Source organism: Drosophila navojoa, chromosome 3 (assembly GCF_054131105.1).
Source record: "Drosophila navojoa isolate 15081-1374.11 chromosome 3, UAZ_NAV_1.0, whole genome shotgun sequence".
Lineage (NCBI taxonomy): Eukaryota > Metazoa > Arthropoda > Insecta > Diptera > Drosophilidae > Drosophila > Drosophila navojoa.
In genome coordinates this window covers 22883170-22902337 of record NC_142891.1, presented here as the reverse complement: position 1 = coordinate 22902337, position 19168 = coordinate 22883170, and the positions used below count along the sequence as shown (strand labels likewise).

General features: G+C 37.9%; 1 protein-coding gene across 1 annotated transcript; it reads right to left on the bottom strand.

Moving 5' to 3' along the window:
* Window positions 1–9009: 9009 nt before the first annotated feature.
* On the bottom strand, window positions 9010–10564 carry slp1 (sloppy paired 1). Its single transcript, XM_030388026.2, has one exon. It carries the CDS (start codon window positions 10410–10412, stop codon window positions 9384–9386), a length of 1029 nt encoding a protein of 342 aa, XP_030243886.1. The 5' UTR covers window positions 10413–10564; the 3' UTR covers window positions 9010–9383.
* Window positions 10565–19168: the final 8604 nt, after the last annotated feature.

The window sequence follows — 19168 nt, the reverse complement described above, 5'->3', positions numbered from 1 at the left end:
TAAAGCCAGCAAAGGGTTAACAAGCAGTTAAGGGCCAAGGGCCAAGGGCCAAGGGCTGAGGGTTAAGGCTAAAACCCTTATGTTTTGGCCCCGACTGACATCTGATTTCGTTTAAGGCGCATCAGAGCATCGCAGTTGAGCTCTTTCACTTACTCTGCAGCAGTATACCCTGGCTTTTTGCTAAGCGCCTGCTTGTGGGGGCGGTGGGTGGCTTTGGGCCTCTGCCCCGCTTTGCTGGCAAATTGGCCAAATTTTGTGAAAATCATGCACAGCACAGCTTTTCCGCTCAACGGGTTCCTTTCACAGGACAACGGACAGTTTTGGACATTGGCATATCTCGCTCTCGCTCTCGCTCTCGCTCGCTCTTACGTTGCCTCTCGCTTTCTCTGTTATTGTTGTTATTATCGTGTGCTTCGTTGTGCAAATAAACAGCCAAACGAGTGTGCTACAAGTGTGAAGGCCCAAGGGTGCAACGGGGGACGGGGCAAGGGGGCGGATGCTAAAGGGGGTGCCAGAAACAGCGTATGGTTAACGACGGGTGGTTAACACCAACAACAGCAGCAGCAGCAGCAGCGAGATTTGAGCTTAGAGTAAGCAAAGAAAATTAATGTATAGCTGATCGACTATTGATTACTCTAGGAAAACAAAATAGGAAAGCTATTCATGTGCTTGACTATTGAATACTCTAAGAATTTTAATTAAAAATTATATATGTATTATTTTATTATTATTATTTTTACATAAGTTAAGCGCTTTCACGCTAGAGTACTAGGAATTAGGTGTGCTGAGTTGGGTTCTTGCGAATATATATAATTTTGTGAAGTAATATATTTGATATAATTTACTAACAATTGATAAAAAAAAAATATCCCTCGTCCAAGCCATATAAGTTGCACTGGTTGGGCTCTTCCCTTGATTGTCTGACTGGACTCTCCAGCCTCCTTAGATAATCAATAGTCTTAGGTTATATATACACACATACATACATTAAGTTTTATATTCATTTCCTTCAACTTGTTTTAAGTCTATCAAAACTTCTTGTTGTCCCTAGTCTAAAAGATTTCTTGACAAGACTTCCTTGATATTTGATATACCCATTCTCTATACCATTCGTAGTCACATAGCACATACACTAAAAAATACACTATATAGGCAAGCACAATACAAAATCTGCTGTGTTTTCTAAACGCAAACTCAGCCTCTGCCTCTGCCTCCGCCCGCTACTCCTGCAGCTGTGTGAGCGCAGCCCTTCGTTCTTGCTTTTTTTATAGACTAACACTTGATAATTGTTGACAATGTGTTATAAACTGATTTACACGCATTTAACGAAAAGAAACACTGCCAAAACTCACGCAGCGCCAGCACCAACAGACGACAGCAACAACAACAACCGACAGCAACAACAACAACAACATGACGAACATCGTTAGCGTCGACGGGCAACCGCTTAGATGTCATCGTTAGCTGATGTTGCTGCTGGCGCAGGGAAATTGAAATGGGCAAACGTCGGAGGGGTATGGGAGGGTGGGCTGGGCAACTGGTCGCGTGTGCCACGCGAGGGTGGCAACTTAAAGGGGCAAACACGATTTGTGTGCTGCTGTTGTTGTTGTTGTTGTTGTTGTTGTTGTTTGTGTGCGTTAATGAACTGCGTAACAATTAACAGCAACAACGAGCACAAATAAAGCGCAACAGCAGCAACAAGCAGAACGCAGAAGGGTGCTGCGACTGCGGTGGCTGCAGCTCAGCTTAAAAGTCAGTGGCCACGCACACGATTCCCATTACGTTGCCCACTTTCCACTGCCCAGACCGAATGCCCATTCCCAGTCCCTTTCCCAGTGCCATTGCCCATACCGAATCCACAACTTAAACTGAGAAGCGACTGCTGCTGCTGCGGGTTAATTTGCGGATTTATTGCTGCATAATCGGACAACAGCAAGAAGCTGTAAATAGTGAGACGCGCGACTAAAACTTACCCTGTAATATCCTAGCAATGGAGCTGAGAGTCCATCAAATTTATTAGCAAACAATTGCATTTTACATCAGAGCTGATCATAGCCACTTCGCACTCACTGTACAGGGTATTCGCTAGATCAAGCGCAAACATTGATTATGCTGGTGGCTGACGCCTGTTGCCAGTTGCCGTTCGCCCGGCCGGTCACTCGGTTTCCACTAGCCGCTGATCCAAATCAATTTAATTGAGGTCCAGCACGCCGGCCGCCTTTGGCCCAGCTTCATTTGTCCAATGTGTTGGCAGTCATCGGTCGCCCCTGCTGAGCGCCCACTGTATCAGTGTGAAATCTGTCAACCGACATGGGCTCTCTATCGCTAAGATCTGCCAAAAGCAAGTTGGGGGTTACCAAGTGCAATCGAAAGGATGGCAAGCAGCGTGAACAGACAATTAGCAGGAAGTTACTTAAGAAAAGAAAGGAACAAAAAACCTGTGGTAATATTAAAAAAAATAAATAAAATAAAAAAATAAATAAAATAATAATTATAAAAAAATTTGTTGTCAAAAGTTTGTTTTTTTTTTTTAGTCATCTTTAAATAAAGTAAAATATATATGTTTCTATATATTTAAAAAATATTTAATTAAAATTCAGTAAATTAATCATTTAATCAAAATATATATTTTTTTTAAATATTTGATTAAGATTCAGTAAATTAATCATTTAATTTAAATATAAATGTTAATAAATTATATATGAATGATAGAAAACATTTTGGTTTTATTTATATTTTTATATATTACATATTATTTATATATGACATATTATTATTATATTACATATGTATATTTATATATATTTTACATATATGTATAGAAAACATATTAATGCAAAAATATTACAAAGTTATTTTTAAAATATATTATTAAATTTAATTTTATAAAATCGTAATTCTAATTAATTATGTTATTATATATATTAAATTTATTTACGCTAAACATATTTTGTAAAAGAAACATTTATTTATTATTATATATTTATAAAAGTAAAAACAATTAATATTTTAGAAATATAACTTAATTGAGTCTCTTGATACAATATACATACAATATTAAAATATATACATATATATATATAACTTATACATATTAAAAAAAAAAAAAAAAAAAAAACAAACAAGAAACTTTGTTTTATAAAAAAAAATTGTAATTTATTGATTTATTACAATTTTTTAAAGAAATATAAATATGCACAAAAATAGAGATAATTATCAATTCTAAATGAAAACACAACTACAGTTCTCTAGAAAAGTGGATAGACAATTGCATGTACTATAGAAACGTTTTTTGAAAGAGACAAGTATTTGAGATATTTATGATTTGCCACCTTTAATCTATGGCACGAGTGCAACTCAAGGCTATATACGATATGCTAGCATACAGTAGTCAGACGTCAATTTATAATCAATGATTTATGTCTTCGGCTCGTTGCTGGCGACCCACAAACTGGCACTAAGCAGTTGAGTTACGTATTTAAATTGTGTGCGACACTTATCGATCGGCAATTGAGAACTGAGAGCAGCTCAAAAATGTATATGTATATGCAGATAGAAGGAAGCCTTGCAAGTCTTGGTCGGGCGTGTCACCTACATATATCGAAAGCTGCCTGCCCCTGCCTCTCTCCCCCTCTCACCGTCTCACTGTGTAAGTGACAGCGAGTGACCACAAAATGTGTTTTTAATTGAATGCAATGTGTGGTGGTCAGAGTGGCCACAGATGGGGGCAGAGCACACATTCAAATATTTATTAATAAAATAATTGTTAACCCATGGCACAAAGCCTAATCAAATAATGAATGAAATTGTTGCTGCCTAGCGATGAAAATATTTGAAAAATATTTGTAGACGACACACTCACACACACACACACAGACGAAGACACAAAGGCACTCAGACCGCCAGCATGTGGGTAGAATGGTTGGGTTGCGGAGGGTATTGCCATATATATGTATATAGTAGTCTAGGCGAGTGACGAGAGTTGCTCTCTAATTAGTCTTTCTTTCATTATCTTGGCCTCTCTGTTGACCCGAATTTCAATTAAGTTAATTTACGCGCCACACATCGGGGGCAGCATCAGGGGCCATGCATCAGAATCAGATGCGCACTCGGACTCGAACTCGGACTCGAGCTCGGACTCTGACTCTGATGCTCTGACGCTCTGACACTGTGAACCTCGCGCGGAACGGAACCAATTCAGCGCAATAAATAAATGTACTATATAAATGAATAGTAGCAGCACCAGCTGCTGGCCAATTGTTAGCGTAAAAAATACTTTAGATCGACAACAACAACAACAACAACAAAAAACGAGTAAAGAAGAAGAGCAGCGAAATACGCGCACAATTAAAAGAAATTATGAATGAGTATGAATAATGAATGCACTTGAGGCTGCTGTCTTAGTCCAGTGGCTGGGCCCGCTCGTCACACTTGATTGGGTGCCCAACTCTTCCCCTGATGCTAGCTAGAGCCCAGAACAGAACGGAAGTGAGTTCAGTCGGGTTGACAGCACACAATATGGGCATGACAACTTGCCATATGAACTCTGATGTCAGACGCCTGCAGATGCCTCCAGCTGCAACAGTTAACAATCAGATGCCGCACGCGATGCCCCAAGGAAGGTGATCGCAATATGAGAAGCAACAACAGAAACTGCATGTACAGTGAAGCTTGCACAAGCAAAGAATTAAATGAGACAAAGACTTTTAATTTATATATTTTAATAACATAGCAGAGAAATAAAAATACTTGTTGTGGATCTATAAACACAGGCTAATTTTAATTTCCATATATTTTATACATTTTTTAAACTGTTTGCGAAATATTTTTTTAAAAATTTTTTATTTTTATATAAATAATATAAAATTGTTTATTATTTTTACAAATTAATGCTTTATTTTTACAAATTAATTAATTAATAATAATTAATATTTAATTAATTGTTAGTATTTTTTAACGTCGTTCATCAATATTCAATAAATAGAAATTATATATTCAATAATAAGTTTATCTCTAATATTTATTAAACAAAATATTTTATAATAATTATATATATTAATTTTTTTTATTATTATATTATTTATTATTTAGTATTATTAGTATTATTTAATATTAAATATACATATGTTTCCATTTAATTAAAAAATGGATATATATTACATTCAATCCTTTCCTAAATATTTAGTAACTTTTTTTTGTTATACTAAAATAATTTTTACAACTTTTTAAGTTAGATATATTTGTAAATACTTTTATTGTAAATACTTTTGTTTTTAAATATATTATTTCAATTCCTGCTTTGCATTACCTTCTATTCCATATCTTTCATATCTTCAATCTTGATAACTGATTATTGCAATTTACATTCTCTTCACTTATTTATACATGTACCCTCTAATAAACCAACACCTAACTTTCTCTCTCTCTCTCTCTTTCTCTCTTCCTACACACACATCCTTAACGAACTCTCTATCAATCCATATATCTAATCTCTTAACGATTTTCTCTACAGCACCTCAAGAGCTCAATCCTAGCGAAACAAAGCGACTAAACCCGAAACGCGTTGGGTTAAACCTCAAGGCAAACAAAGCGCCCAACTAGCTGAACTATATACAATATATATAAAATATTTATGCCACAAAAAAAAAGAAGAGAGAGAGAGAGAGGAAGAGAGATAGGTAGACAAAGATGGGCTTGAATCATTAATGAAACTGGACTTGGATTACCAAGCAGGAGATGAGTTACTGCACCGTCTGCCTCATCCTGGGGCACAGACTAAATGCACAAAAAGTGTAACAAGCGGCACACGCAGCTCGTTGCACGCTGCGCTGCTGGAAGAATAGGAGACACCCTAAAGGTAATCAGCTTGGGCATCTGGACTAGCCCGGAGACTGGCTTTTGTGCTGGTGCTGCTGCTGTTGCCATTGCTGCTGCTCTTTCGACATCGTAATCCCTGCACTTAACCCGGGTAATAAGATAAAGTAAGGCAGATCCGTTTTTCGGCTGCTTCTGCTTGTTATCTTTGTAAATTGCATGTCGAGCACTTAAGCCAATTCTCAAACTCAGACTCGAACTCAACTCAACTCGAAACTGGTTAAGCGTAGCTTGCACGCGTGCTACTGCAGTGCGACCTCACAATGCGAATGCGCTGCTAAGACGCTGTGTCTGTGATACAGTTAAGCAAAATCCCCGGCAGCTATGCACCAATAATTCCAGGCCCCGAGACAAGCCAATACAATCAACACAATCAAGCCGCAACCCCGTCTTAGTCCGCAAACTGCTTTAGCGACTTAGACGAACTCCGAAGCCGAGGCAGAGGCAGAGGCAGAGGCAGAGGCAGAAGCAGAAGCAGAGTCTGAGGACAATCAGTCCGAGTCCTGGCTGTGGCTTAGGTAAGTGGATTCATTTTGAATCCAATTCAGCAAATCCCGAGCAGCCATAGAGCGCAAATTGCAGAAATGTGTTAAGTATATAATGCGCTCATCCAAACTATTTCAATAACAAGCAGCTACTTAAGCCCAGGCCCAAATATACCCAATCAAACAATGTCTCCTATCCCAGCCTAACCTATCCCAGCTATATAGGTTTCCTTTTCTTTTGTGTGTTTTAATCGTACACAAAGTTTCATGGGCTAAGTCGCTGGCTAAGCTTGGCTTCTATATGCAAAATATTGGATGGCATATGGGTTTTATCTGTGGGCCCGCAACCCGATTTAACTCTTCCATGCTTCTAAGCCGTGCATAAGCCCCAAATATGCTAAACAACAAATAAACTAAAACCGAAATGCGCAAAGGTGGCTTGAATAGAGAAAAACAACTCGATTATTGATAATTTATTATAGAGGATTATCAAAGCAGACTATAAGATTTAGAAAAAATAGTAAAAGGTAGATAATAGATAAATATTTAAAAATATAATTCGAAGGAATGTAGAAATTATCATATGAGAAACACCATTATTTTATATCTTCTATTTCTATCTAATAATGTTGTTATTAAAGATCTGACAGAATTCTCAATTTTAATATCTTTTGAATATATATCATTTATTCAAAGAAATACTTATATAGTACATGTATATATTTTTGCCCATCAGGGGCCACCCTTTTAGAGGCAGAAATAATATGAAGTATTGTTGATCTCCTTTATTGATCTGCCCAAGATTAAATATAGACATATGTATATACATTCCAAGAAGGAAAAATCTATATAGAGAACTAATTGCAAACAAACTCTTCAGACTTATCAAAAATTATTTAACTATAAATTCGATGGCGATTCAGCTTATAATACCAATACCAACAAAGAAATGTTCCCTTTAATATTTTATCTATATTCCCTATTATTCCCAATCTTCAAAGGACTTAAAATACTGATAGCTATATATTTGAATAAATCCATCTCAGCTCAGCCTTTACCTAATGTTCATATGGCAGCAACTGTCAGGCTAATTTTCGACTTCTAACAACTGTTCACACCGTATCCCCCGCATGGTACAAACGAGCGTTCCCCCACCTCCCCAGTCTATGGCTTGGCACCCTATAAAAGTGCCAGCTAATCGTTTCAATAACATGATTTACCAACAAACAAACCCAAAACAGACACAAAGTCCGGACAATAATTTACAATTATTGAAAATGGGATAAAATGTGAGAGGAGGGGGAAGAGAGGGGAGAAGAAAAGAGAAGAAAAATATAAGATGAAAATACGAGTATGATAATTGCTACTGCAGCCGTCGCTCACTTACACAATGTGCCCCAACTGAACTGACTAACGATGTTATTAATTATCATTTTCCTAAACAAATCTAGCCAGACAGAGACGGCAAGCTGGTGAGCGAGACAGAGAGAGAGAGAGAGTGAGAAAAGTGCAGTATTTCTGATATGAGCAGGTCTTGTTAGATCAAGAACTTGTTGATGCCATCGATGGCTCTGGCCGAGCCTGATAATGATGATGATGATGTTTATTCAGATAATGTTGATGCTCCGTTTTTCTCACATGTTTCACTCAGATGCGCACTTAACACACACACACATGGACACGGACACACACACACATACAGCTGCATCTATGGCAAGTGATCAAAGCGCGTTTGCCGCTTGAAAAATTTTGGAATATTTGAAAATGAAGACATCAACATTTGGGTACGAGAACAAAAACAGTTTGAGATATTTTGAACAACGCCTTCGCCTTGTGGAAGATCCAGAAAAAGAAGAAGAAGAAGCAGAAGAAGCAGTCGAAGATATATGTAAGAAAAAAGTGGCCCCTGGTTGGCATTGTCGGTGCCCTTTTTGCTAGGGTTCTCATCTTTCACTTTTACCCAGGCATATTAGTTGAAAAATTGTATAACAAAAGTTAAGAAAAATTGCTGTATTTACACACACACACACACACACACACATGTGTGTGTGTAGGCAAATAGACGTGTGCTGCCTTAGACAATGGCCTGGCTGGAACTGGACCCCGGCGCGGTGTCCTACGAGCAAAGGTTCATAGTTGGATTACCTGCGGTGCGGGGCACAGCTGGAGTTGTCACTGGGCATGTAAAGAGCCAAGAAATTGAGACAACAACACAGCAACAACAACAACGACAACATCGATAACTACAGCAGCAACAACAACAACAACAACAAAGATGATCGCCCCTTTTCTCTCGCAGCGAGAAGCTTCAAACAAATCTGATGTTTGCCGCCTAATTAAGTCATCAGACAGCTAAAGGCAGCTAATAGATGAGCAAAGCGGCTAAATAAGGTAGGAAAAATAGTTAGATAAAAAGCTAGAAGTAGCTTGAAAACGGTTAAACACGCTAAAGCTCAGCAAATAAAAGCTAGATTTAAAAGTTTAAGCCAAAAATGAATTAAGCTCGTACGTGAAATAGCTAAAAAGAGCTAAAAAGAGCTAGAAGTAGCTAGAAGCACCTTAAATTAGCTAGAAAAGCTGAAATTTTACAAAAATTGTAATAAATTATAAGAAAACTAAAATTTTATTAATTTTATATGCTTTTTATTTGTTTTGAGAATATATATATTTTTTCTATTTTTTTTTTTTTTGTATGAATTCTTAGTGCTTATTTCTAATGTAGTCAAACCACAAGCCGCCAAGACGGCGTGGCAGCTATAGCGGAATTGTTTTCTCTGCCTGGGGCGCTGCTACTCAATTGCTAGCCAAATAGCTAACCGGCTGTCCAGGCCGGCGCTGGTCACAAAAAATTATTTGATTTTTTGCTAAATGCATCATTTAGACGTCAAAGGGGATTTTGTGCGCGGCTCCTTGCTGTTGACAACGACGACGACGACGACAAAGGTGACGGCGGCGACGGCGGCTTAATCAAAGCCTTGTCCCATTAAACCAAAACGCTGGGCGTGGCAAACAGCCGTGAACACCTTAGCTGGCCGGAAACTTGCCAAAGAACTGCATGCGTTGAAAGAGCTCGGCATTCATGTGTGCGCCCGGATAGCCCTGCAGCTGCGGATGGGCGGCAGCGGGTGCACTGTGATGTGGCGGTGGTGCAGCAGCCGGTTGATACTGCATCTGGGGCTGGCCATAGCCAGCCATCGCAGCAGCAGCAGCAGCCGCCTGATAGGCAGCCGGATTCATGCGCTGATACAAAGCAGCGGCGGCGGCAGCAGCAGCGGCGCCAGCAAAGGGCATGCCCGGATAGCCGTAGCCAGCGGGCGCGCCATAGCCGCCGGCTAGCATGGGCGAGAAGATGGCCTGGCGGTAGGCGGCGAGGCGGGTGCGGCTGGCGCCCGGATTCTTGCGACGCAGCTTGCCCGTGGTCTCACCGATGAACACCTCCTCGGCAGAGGGGTCCAGAATCCAGTAGTTGCCTTTGCCGGGATCATCGTAGCTGCGCGGGATCTTGGTGAAGCACTTATTCAAGCTCAAATTGTGGCGTATGGAGTTCTGCCAGCCGCGCTTGTTGGCCTTGAAGTAGGGGAAGCGATTGATCAGGTACTGGTAGATGCCATTGAGGGTCAGACGCTGCTCGGGGCTGTCTTGGATGGCCATCATGATGAGCGCATTGTAGCTGTAGGGCGGCTTCTTGTTGTCATTGCTGCCCGCGCTGGTCTTTTGCTTTTTGCTGGGATTGCCGGCCAGCTCGCTGCTGCCATCACTTTCCTCTCCGTCCAGCTCGATGTCCTCATCATCGAATTCCTCCACATCCAGCTTATCATTGTGCTGCGACGACAGCGACTCGGCAGCGCTGCTCATCGGTGTGCTGGTGCGAGAGGGGCTGTCGAAATCTTCGGATGCCGATAGCTCGCCATCGGAGTTGGCATATGGATGATACGGCTGCTGGTGATGTGGCATGGGCTCGTGCTTGATCACTGGTGCTGTGGGTTTCTTAGCCAAGATGGCATCGATGGAGAAATTGCTCTTGAATTCCATTTCGCAGACACTTTTCACCATTTCTCTTCTGTTTCTTGTAGGTCTTTACAAATATTTGCTGTTCAAATTGCTTTGATATTTTTCTCAAACAGAACACACGAGTTTTGCTGTAACTGTTTCGTTGTGAACGTTGCGATGCGTAGCTCAATACTGACTCTCCATAGCTGCGCAGCCCACTATTTATACCGAACGCCTCTCACGAAAATCCACACGCACACAAACACACGCACACGAGCGCATGCGCTCTCAGAGAGCGCGCTGTGTTAGGTAGACGGCGAGCATTGACTCCGCCTCTCGCTCAAACCGGTTTGGCTGACCATTTTGTTCCACTTGCCATCCACACACAAACACAGACACACACACACACACACACACACACATGCGCATGCCTCTGCTCCGCTGTTTGTTTTTGTTGCTGTTGCCGTTTGTTTTGGAACTTGTGGATGTTTATTTGCAGCCCTTTGCTTGGCTCGGCGTCAAAATATCCATTACATCCAATCCAAACAGGGGTTGAACGCCGCTCTCTTCTTGTAGGCGTATGGCTATCGCTAGCTCGCTCCCTCCACTGCACTCTCTCTTTCTAACTGCAGCCCCTTGTTTTGATTTGGCATACAGCACAGTTAATTGCTACAAAATACAAATAATAAATACTACAGCAGCCGCAGCAATAGCCGAAAGAGCAGAAGAGTCGCGTTTTAATCAAAAAATAAATTCGCGGAATATTCTCTTAATCCAGTTAAGAAATTAGTTCAGTTCGAGTTGCTGGATTTTCGCTCTATCGCACTCGCTCTATATTTCTCGCTTTGTCCTTGTGCGCGGGATTACTTGACAATCCCACATTGGCTTAACATTTTGGCCGATTTGCGCTGATTTGCAACAGCTCAATGGAGCTCAAGTGGCAGGTAATCCCCTTGCCCTTGCCCAAGTAAAGGGTTAAGCATGGGCCAAGCATCGTCAGCCAGGATTTGTTCTACTTTCGCAGAAGATTATTAAATCGCGCTTCTCGAGAACTATGTGTGTGTTTGGGCAAGCATTGAATTTGATATGGTTATGGCAAATGGATCCAAGTAAATATTTGCCAGATGCACAGACTTAAGAGCAGAGCTCTAGTTACTGACTTTCTAACAGATTTGCAAAGGGTATCGAGCTTAGAAATACATTTTGAAAACTCTAATATCATATTAGTTAAATAAGTATTTAACTATTTTAATATTTTCATTAGAACTGAGAGTAAGGAAAAAGAGTTTATGAAGTTCATATATAAACTAACTAGTAGTTGATTTAAATTAGTCGATCTAAAGGTCTTGATTTACATATTAGATACATGGAAAATACGTACATATATAATAAATACATATATATAATATAGTACTTCATATCAATACGATTTGTTTGTTAAGAGAATATTTAACGTAAGAGCTTAAATTAAAAGGAAGTCCTTAACTAAAAGTTTCAATTCTAATATTTTAATAAATTTAAAATTGTATATAAAAATATAAAAAGCCTTCTTCATATTAATATTCGAAATGAATTTTAATGAAATACAATTTTACTTGAACAGGAAACTCTCTCTATAGCGCTACCTACCTGTTCTCCTGCCTGCCTATAAACTTGTGCTATAAAGCCAGGTCATAAAGCCAGCCATAAAGCAAGAGATATATACCTAGAAGTTAAGACTAGGATTCATTCAAATCTAGCGATTTATCAATAAAGCAAAGATTTGCGGGGCACGGGAGCAAAATGGTTTGATCCATCCAAACATCGAATCCTTGGCCTGAGTGAAAATCTCGTTCACAGGCCGCACTCGTTGCATATCAAATCGAGTTGGGAAGCAGGCAGAAATAGAAAGAGAGAGAGAGAGAGTGAGAGGGAGAGAGAGAGAGAGAGAGAGGCAGATTGAGAAGTGGCCCACACACTAGCGATCGATCATGTGCATTGTACGGCCATGAAATCGTCGTCGGACTCGAAACTCGGACACAATGCAAACGAAGTGCGAGTTTGAGGCCGGAGCGCGACAAATGCAAAGGCGAATTGTGCAGAATGTTGAGAATGCCTTATCAACGGCCCGAAAGTGTCCTGCTGTTGACAGGACAGTTGTCAGATGCAGTTGGCAGTTGCCAGGACTGTTGACAGGCCCTATGCACATTACGATCAATTATGAGACTCAATGCACTCCAGGGGCGTAGCGAATCAAGGGGGCCCGAGCCCGAGTCCGAGTGCGACTCCGAGTCGAAGTCCGGCAAACTTTCCCCCTGGCCGCATCTTGTGGCGTTAATTCAAAATTACATGGACATTGTTTTGCGGCAGCTACGTGGAATTTCGCCAATGTCTTTGCTATTTCTTTCGTTATCTTGTAATACGCCAGGCGTGGCAGGATGAGCGTGAAGCTCGCCTAAGTGTGGTCTGGCAATGAAACCATAATGTCAACCAACAGGCGGCCACACCATGGCCTTCCAGCGTCTTCCAAGCGCTGATCACCAATCATCAACTGTGACACGACTGACTCCGCAGTGCGCAACCCAGAGTCGATTCCACAGCCTAACCAACCATGCGAGATCCTCGACTTTTTCACGCATTTGCTTTTTTTCGAATAGGTATAGCTTAGCTGCTGATTATGGAAATTAAATTGATTTTCGAGCGTTTTCATGGTGAGGCATCTGAAACACTTTAGTACTCCTAACTGTGCTAATCATTTCGACAGGCTTTCAAGGAACTACACGGTTTGAGTGCAAGGTTAGCTATGATGAGAGTGTGGTCTATATGATTTAAGAACTTTAACTATACTTACTATACTATAGAGACGGCGTAAATGTTGTATATATGACTGATAGTTTTATAGTAGTTTTATGATATTAATCGGATTTCTTAACATCATCAACTGTAATTCATTGTTGTTTGTTTCGGGCTCTATAGACTTGGAATATTCAAACAAATATATATTATTAAAGTTCCTATTTTAAAATTAGATTAAAATCTCAAGATTTTATATATAAAAACTATTTTTATTTTTAAATGTATTTCTTATTATTTATTTATTAAATATTTCAGTAACATAATTTATAATACTAATATTCTATATATTTATTCCAATACATTACAAAGTTCTCAATAAAAATAAATATAATAAAAATAATATCGATAGCTTTTTTATTTTTTTTTTTAAATAAATTTAAAAAAAACCTAAAAATAATTTAAACTTGAACCTATATTCAAAATAAATTTAAAAAAAAATCTAAAAAAAAAAAATTTTAATTTGAAATAAATATATACCAATAAATAAGTTTAATAAAAAATGATGAGTTATGTATGAGTAAAAAAAAAATAATAATAAGTTTAATTAAACTAAATTTTTCTCAGAAATTAATCAAATTTAATGAATGAATAAAATTTTTAAAGGTGTTTGCATTAATATTATTTACGTTGAATTAAACATAAAAAAATTAAAAATGGCTACTAATATACTAAACAAATCTAAATGTGCATTTTTAAGAATCCATATCGGACATCATCTTTTTAGCAGCAGCTGATGTGAGGCTGTGTGGGCCAGCATTTTGAGGATCTGTCGGCTTTAGAGCCGTTTTGAAATCAATTAGTTTTGTCGCGGCTGTCAAAATGCGCCAGGATCAGGATGCACACACACACACACGCAAACACACACAGAGAGAGCCATCCACACCCATACACCTACAACTAGGTAAAAGTCGAAAAGTCATGCTTGCAACATGCTTAGCTGCCGTTGCAGTTGCAATTGCTGTTGCTCTTGCTGCTGCCGCTGCTGCTGCTGCGGCTCTGTGGAGTCGGCGCTGCCTTTGAAGCAGTCGACCGACCGCTGGTCATGGCATTTGCAAAAATCTCCAACTCAATTAGTTGAACTCTGCCCACGCACACAAAAAAAAGGAAGATGCACATAGAAATATGAAAAGAGCTGCCGCACTTGGCCACAAAAGAGAAATGAAAATTCGAGGCGTTCAAATCTACATTTATCCTCAGACTTTGGCTACGAATCAGGCGGGGCCGGCGCAGGGTCTCTCGCTCCCTCTCTCTCGCTTATATATTATTTAGTTTTTTTTTTCTGGTTTTGGTTTCTTTCACTGGCAACCTTTCAACTTTGCCGACTGAGTGCATCATTATCAACGGCAATTGGACTACTGCGTCAAAGTGCGCTGCCTACTTTTTTGTCTGAGTGTGCGTGTGTGTGTGTGTGTGTGTGTTTTTTTGCTTTCTTAATACACTTGTGCGAGAGCAGTTTAACTATTTGGCATGAAATGTGCCAGGCTAGAGCTGGAGATGTGTGGGAATGAAAAAAATCTTGAAAACCGAACAAGTTAGTTTAGATAATAGTTTTGTATCTGATTTATATAGATCACTATATAATTTATATACTGTAGTTTATTATACACTAAGACTGGTTTAAATTATTGACAGTTTTAATGATATCAATATATAGTCTTAATCAAATAACACTATAATATAGTATTTGAAGACATATTATCTCATATGCTCTTTACGATATGTATACAATGATATTACACTATATAACGTAGTTAACATGAATTCTTTGGTAATCCCCAATTAAGTTTGTATATTAACTGTTTTTGTATGGATCCAAAAAACCAAAATTTTATTTGGTAGCTCTTATATACAATATCATATCATATCAATATATGAATATTTCTCTAATTTTATATATTGTCTATACAATATCACATCATATCAATATAAATATAAATATATAAATAATAAATAATATAAATATATCTCTAATTTTATATATTTTACATATCAAGATATTAATATTTCTCAAATTTTATATATTTTACATAATATATATGCATGCAGATATTTGTTTATATATGTGTGTATATAGATGTGTACATATATACTCTGCTTATTATATCCCTCCCTCAGCGTGTTAGAGTATATAATGTTCGGCTTTCTACTCTCTCTGCGTTTCTCTTGTTTAGGTTTTCGTACACCCTGCTCTATTGTTGTTGCACACGTACAAAATATTTTGGGCAAAAAAAAAAAAAACAACATCAACTACAACTACAACTACAACTACAACAACAGTAGTCAACTATGGCGCAAATTAATAGACAGTCATTTAAACATGTGTTGTTGTTCCCTGGTTCCCTGGTTGCTGTTGTTGTTGGCTGTGCGTGCTGGCGTTGCTTTGATTGTTTTGTCAAGTTGTCTTAGATATCAAAGCGTTCCGCCAAGACATCCTCTAATAACCCACAGCGCTGACGTCTTCATTGTCTCTACTTGACTTTCGGTCGATTTATTTTCTCAATTGTTCTAGCAAAAACATGCCACATATAGACACGATATCTATGGCCCATATACATATACATATACATACATATGCCCTATAGCATGTACTTCCATACTCAATTTTGATTTGTCGAGCAAGTGCTCAAAACAAAAGCCACTTGTACATGAGTTTTACTGTTTTCATTGTTGTTTTCATATATTACTATTGTTTTTGTTGTTTTTTGGTAGTTTCTCGCTTCGTTTGATCTCTGTGAATAGTTTTGCTCCGATCGTACATATGACCTGCATATGTTGAGCAGTTGAGATCGCTACCGAAGCGCTCTCTCTCTATAACTCTCATATACGCATATGAAATTAAGTAAATATGATTAAGAAGTCGAGATATGACGTATGTAATGATTATTTAGTTAATTTAGTTTAGTTTTATAGAGGTAGTGGGCTGCTTATTGCAGATTGAGCAGTGTGAAAGTGAAACTTCTAAATAGATCTTTTTGAAGGAGCAAATCCTTTCAAAGTATACCTTTTAAAATTTATAAATGTTTTATCATATAGAAATATAAATGCAAAATATTTTAAAGTGGCAAATCCTTTCGAAATAAATCTTTTAAAAATTTATAAATATTTTATGGTATAGAAAAATAAAAAAATATACAAATATATTATCATATATAAATAAAAGTTTTTTCATTAATATTTAAAAGATGTATTCAAAGATATTTGAAGAAGTAAATCCGTTCGCAGATATTTTTAACGTACCCTTTGTCAAATCGTCTTGAATAATATTAATACTTCACATTAAAAAACTCTCTCAAACACAAATAAAAAACTGATAAAAATTTCTAAAATCTGATCAGTTTTAGATATATGTATATTGGAAGAGCTGCTAAAATATATCATCATATCAATCATATATATTAATATTAAATATGAATATATATTTATAGATATTAAGCATGGTATATGTATTCACATTTCCCTGCCTATTGTGACTATTATGGCTCAATTAAATAAACTCTTTCAAGTAACTATATAATATCACCACAAACCGCATCTGTATATACTATAATGATATTATTTCGTACGTCAGCCGCGATGTACATCCTTTCATCAGCTGCTCTGATGGCAGACATCTTATTTGAGGCAGGTCAAATCGTAATGGAATGAAAATGTTTGCTACTAACGAGCAATTATCGCCGGCTCCCAGGCGTTAGACCATGCACACGAAGTCACCCACAGACAATGCACACACACACACACACAGACAAAGAGAGAGACAGAGTCTGGCTGGGATAAGGAGTCAGCATGCTCATATGTATGTATCCTCATCAGGATAATTTGTTACGCTTTGGGGGGAGTCGCAACAATCGAACAGACGAACAACAAGAAATCCAACCGAACCGAGTTGCAGGCATTTGTTAGTTGTTGTTGTTGTTGCCAGTTGTCGTTGTAGTTGTTGTATTGTTGGGACACAATGGATGAAAATATTTTCGTCCTGTTGTCAAATGATTGCATTTAATGTATCGAAATCTGTGTGACGAATCAATTTAACTGCGATAGTCAGGCAGTTGAGGATGCATATATGTATATATATAGATGTTCCCGAACTGCAACCAGTTGCCGTTATAATTCGATCAAATCGTTATGGTTGTCCTGGCATGTATCCTGTCTAGCATATGTTATACTCAGTGCCTCAGACCCGATTCCAGCCCCAGCCTGAGTTTCAGTTCTCTACAACTTAATAAGTTTTTCCTGGCTTCAATTCCTTCGATTTTTTTTTTTGTGGAACTGATCAGTTACAGTGGGTGTTGTCAGTTTTATGGCAAGCAGCGTTAGCCTTAGCGTTCGCAATTGTTACAAGTCGAATCTATTATGCACTGTGTCGCATTTTATGGGCCACCCTAATGTGGTTGTTAGCCAGCATTGTTGCAGCCGCAGCCATAAAGTATTTAGTCGAGAGCGTTTTATGGGGCATAGTTAGGATCTAGTTAGACATGGTAAGCAGCTGTCCCTAAGTAGAGCACCCAACTAGCTGCCTGTGTGCGTGTACATGTAACATATGATATGTTTTATATGTGTATGTATGTATATGTGTATATATATGTGTGTAACTCAAAGTACAGTTTTCAGTTGAAACTAGAAAGTTTTCTAGGGTTTTTTTTTAATTTTTTCGAATTCATTTCTTTAGCAGCTTCAGATCACAGTCATGGTAAGGGGACTTCTTATAGAGTTGAAGTGAATAAATTCAAGGTAAGAGGACTTCTTATAGAGTTTAATTGAATAGTTTCTTACTTTTTTTTATATCTTGCCAAAAAAAAAAAAAAAAAAAAAAAAAACTTTCAACTTCAAAACAAATTTATGTGCCTTCAATTACAATTCGAGAAACCGTTAAATAATCATTTAAAATTTTGTTATAGTTGTAAATCACTTACATATTTTATGCATTATATATTTTTAATGTTTTACATATTTTATAAATTAAATATTTTAATTTTCCTTTTAATATATTAAATATTATTATTTTTTTTAAATTCTTTTATAATATTTTAAATATATATATTCTATCTCTTAAACATTTTATTTATTTTTTAAATTTCTTATTTTAATATTTTCGATTTTTCTTGAGTCATGTTCATTTAAGAGATCTATGTCCACTAATAAATCAGCTATCACAAATGTATTCAATTAACTTGACAGCTACTTCCTCTATTTATAGCCATAAATTAAATTTAAAAACAAAAAAAAAAAAAAAAACAAATAAATAAATAAAAACAAAACAACACCTACTCTTGATTTATAATCGCTATGCAAATATTTCTATTTGTATTGCTAAACACTATCGAACACAGTTTGGCCTTGACCCGGTTTACGGCTCTGTAAATCTTCATAAAACCTGCTGATGGCTTTACACGCAGCCAGTTGGCCAGCTGCTCGTCCTGTCATATCCTGTTGATGCATAAATCGACTGTTAAAGTTAATTGCTGTGTTAACACGTCCACTCACCGACACGCACACTCGCACACACACACAACAATAGGTCGCGCTGCTCATTTCAATAAGATCAACAAAAAAATACCCAAAAAAAAAAAACAAATTCTTTAAGGCTATTAAAAACGAAAACAATTCGAAAACGTTGCTAACAATCCGCTTATGGCTGCCCTTTTCATATGTTGTTTCTGCTTCTTCCACAATTTAGTTTTTGTTGTTTTTTGTTATAATTGTGGCGGAGCTCGTTTGTTGTTGGCTTAACGATCCAGCCAGAGCCCCGCCTGCCTCCAGCCTGTGAAGCTGTGCGCTAACATTTTGCACGCGCTGTATTGATCGAATATATATATACATATATGTATGTATATATATATTTAGAGCTGTCTCTCGCTCTCTTTGATTGCGTGTGCTCAGCGCGCTAGGATCAAGGATCAGCGTCGCATAAATCAAGGACACCCGCTGCGGCGCAACGTGCACAATTCGGCTTTCATTTGGTTTAGTCATCGTCCAATGCTCAACAC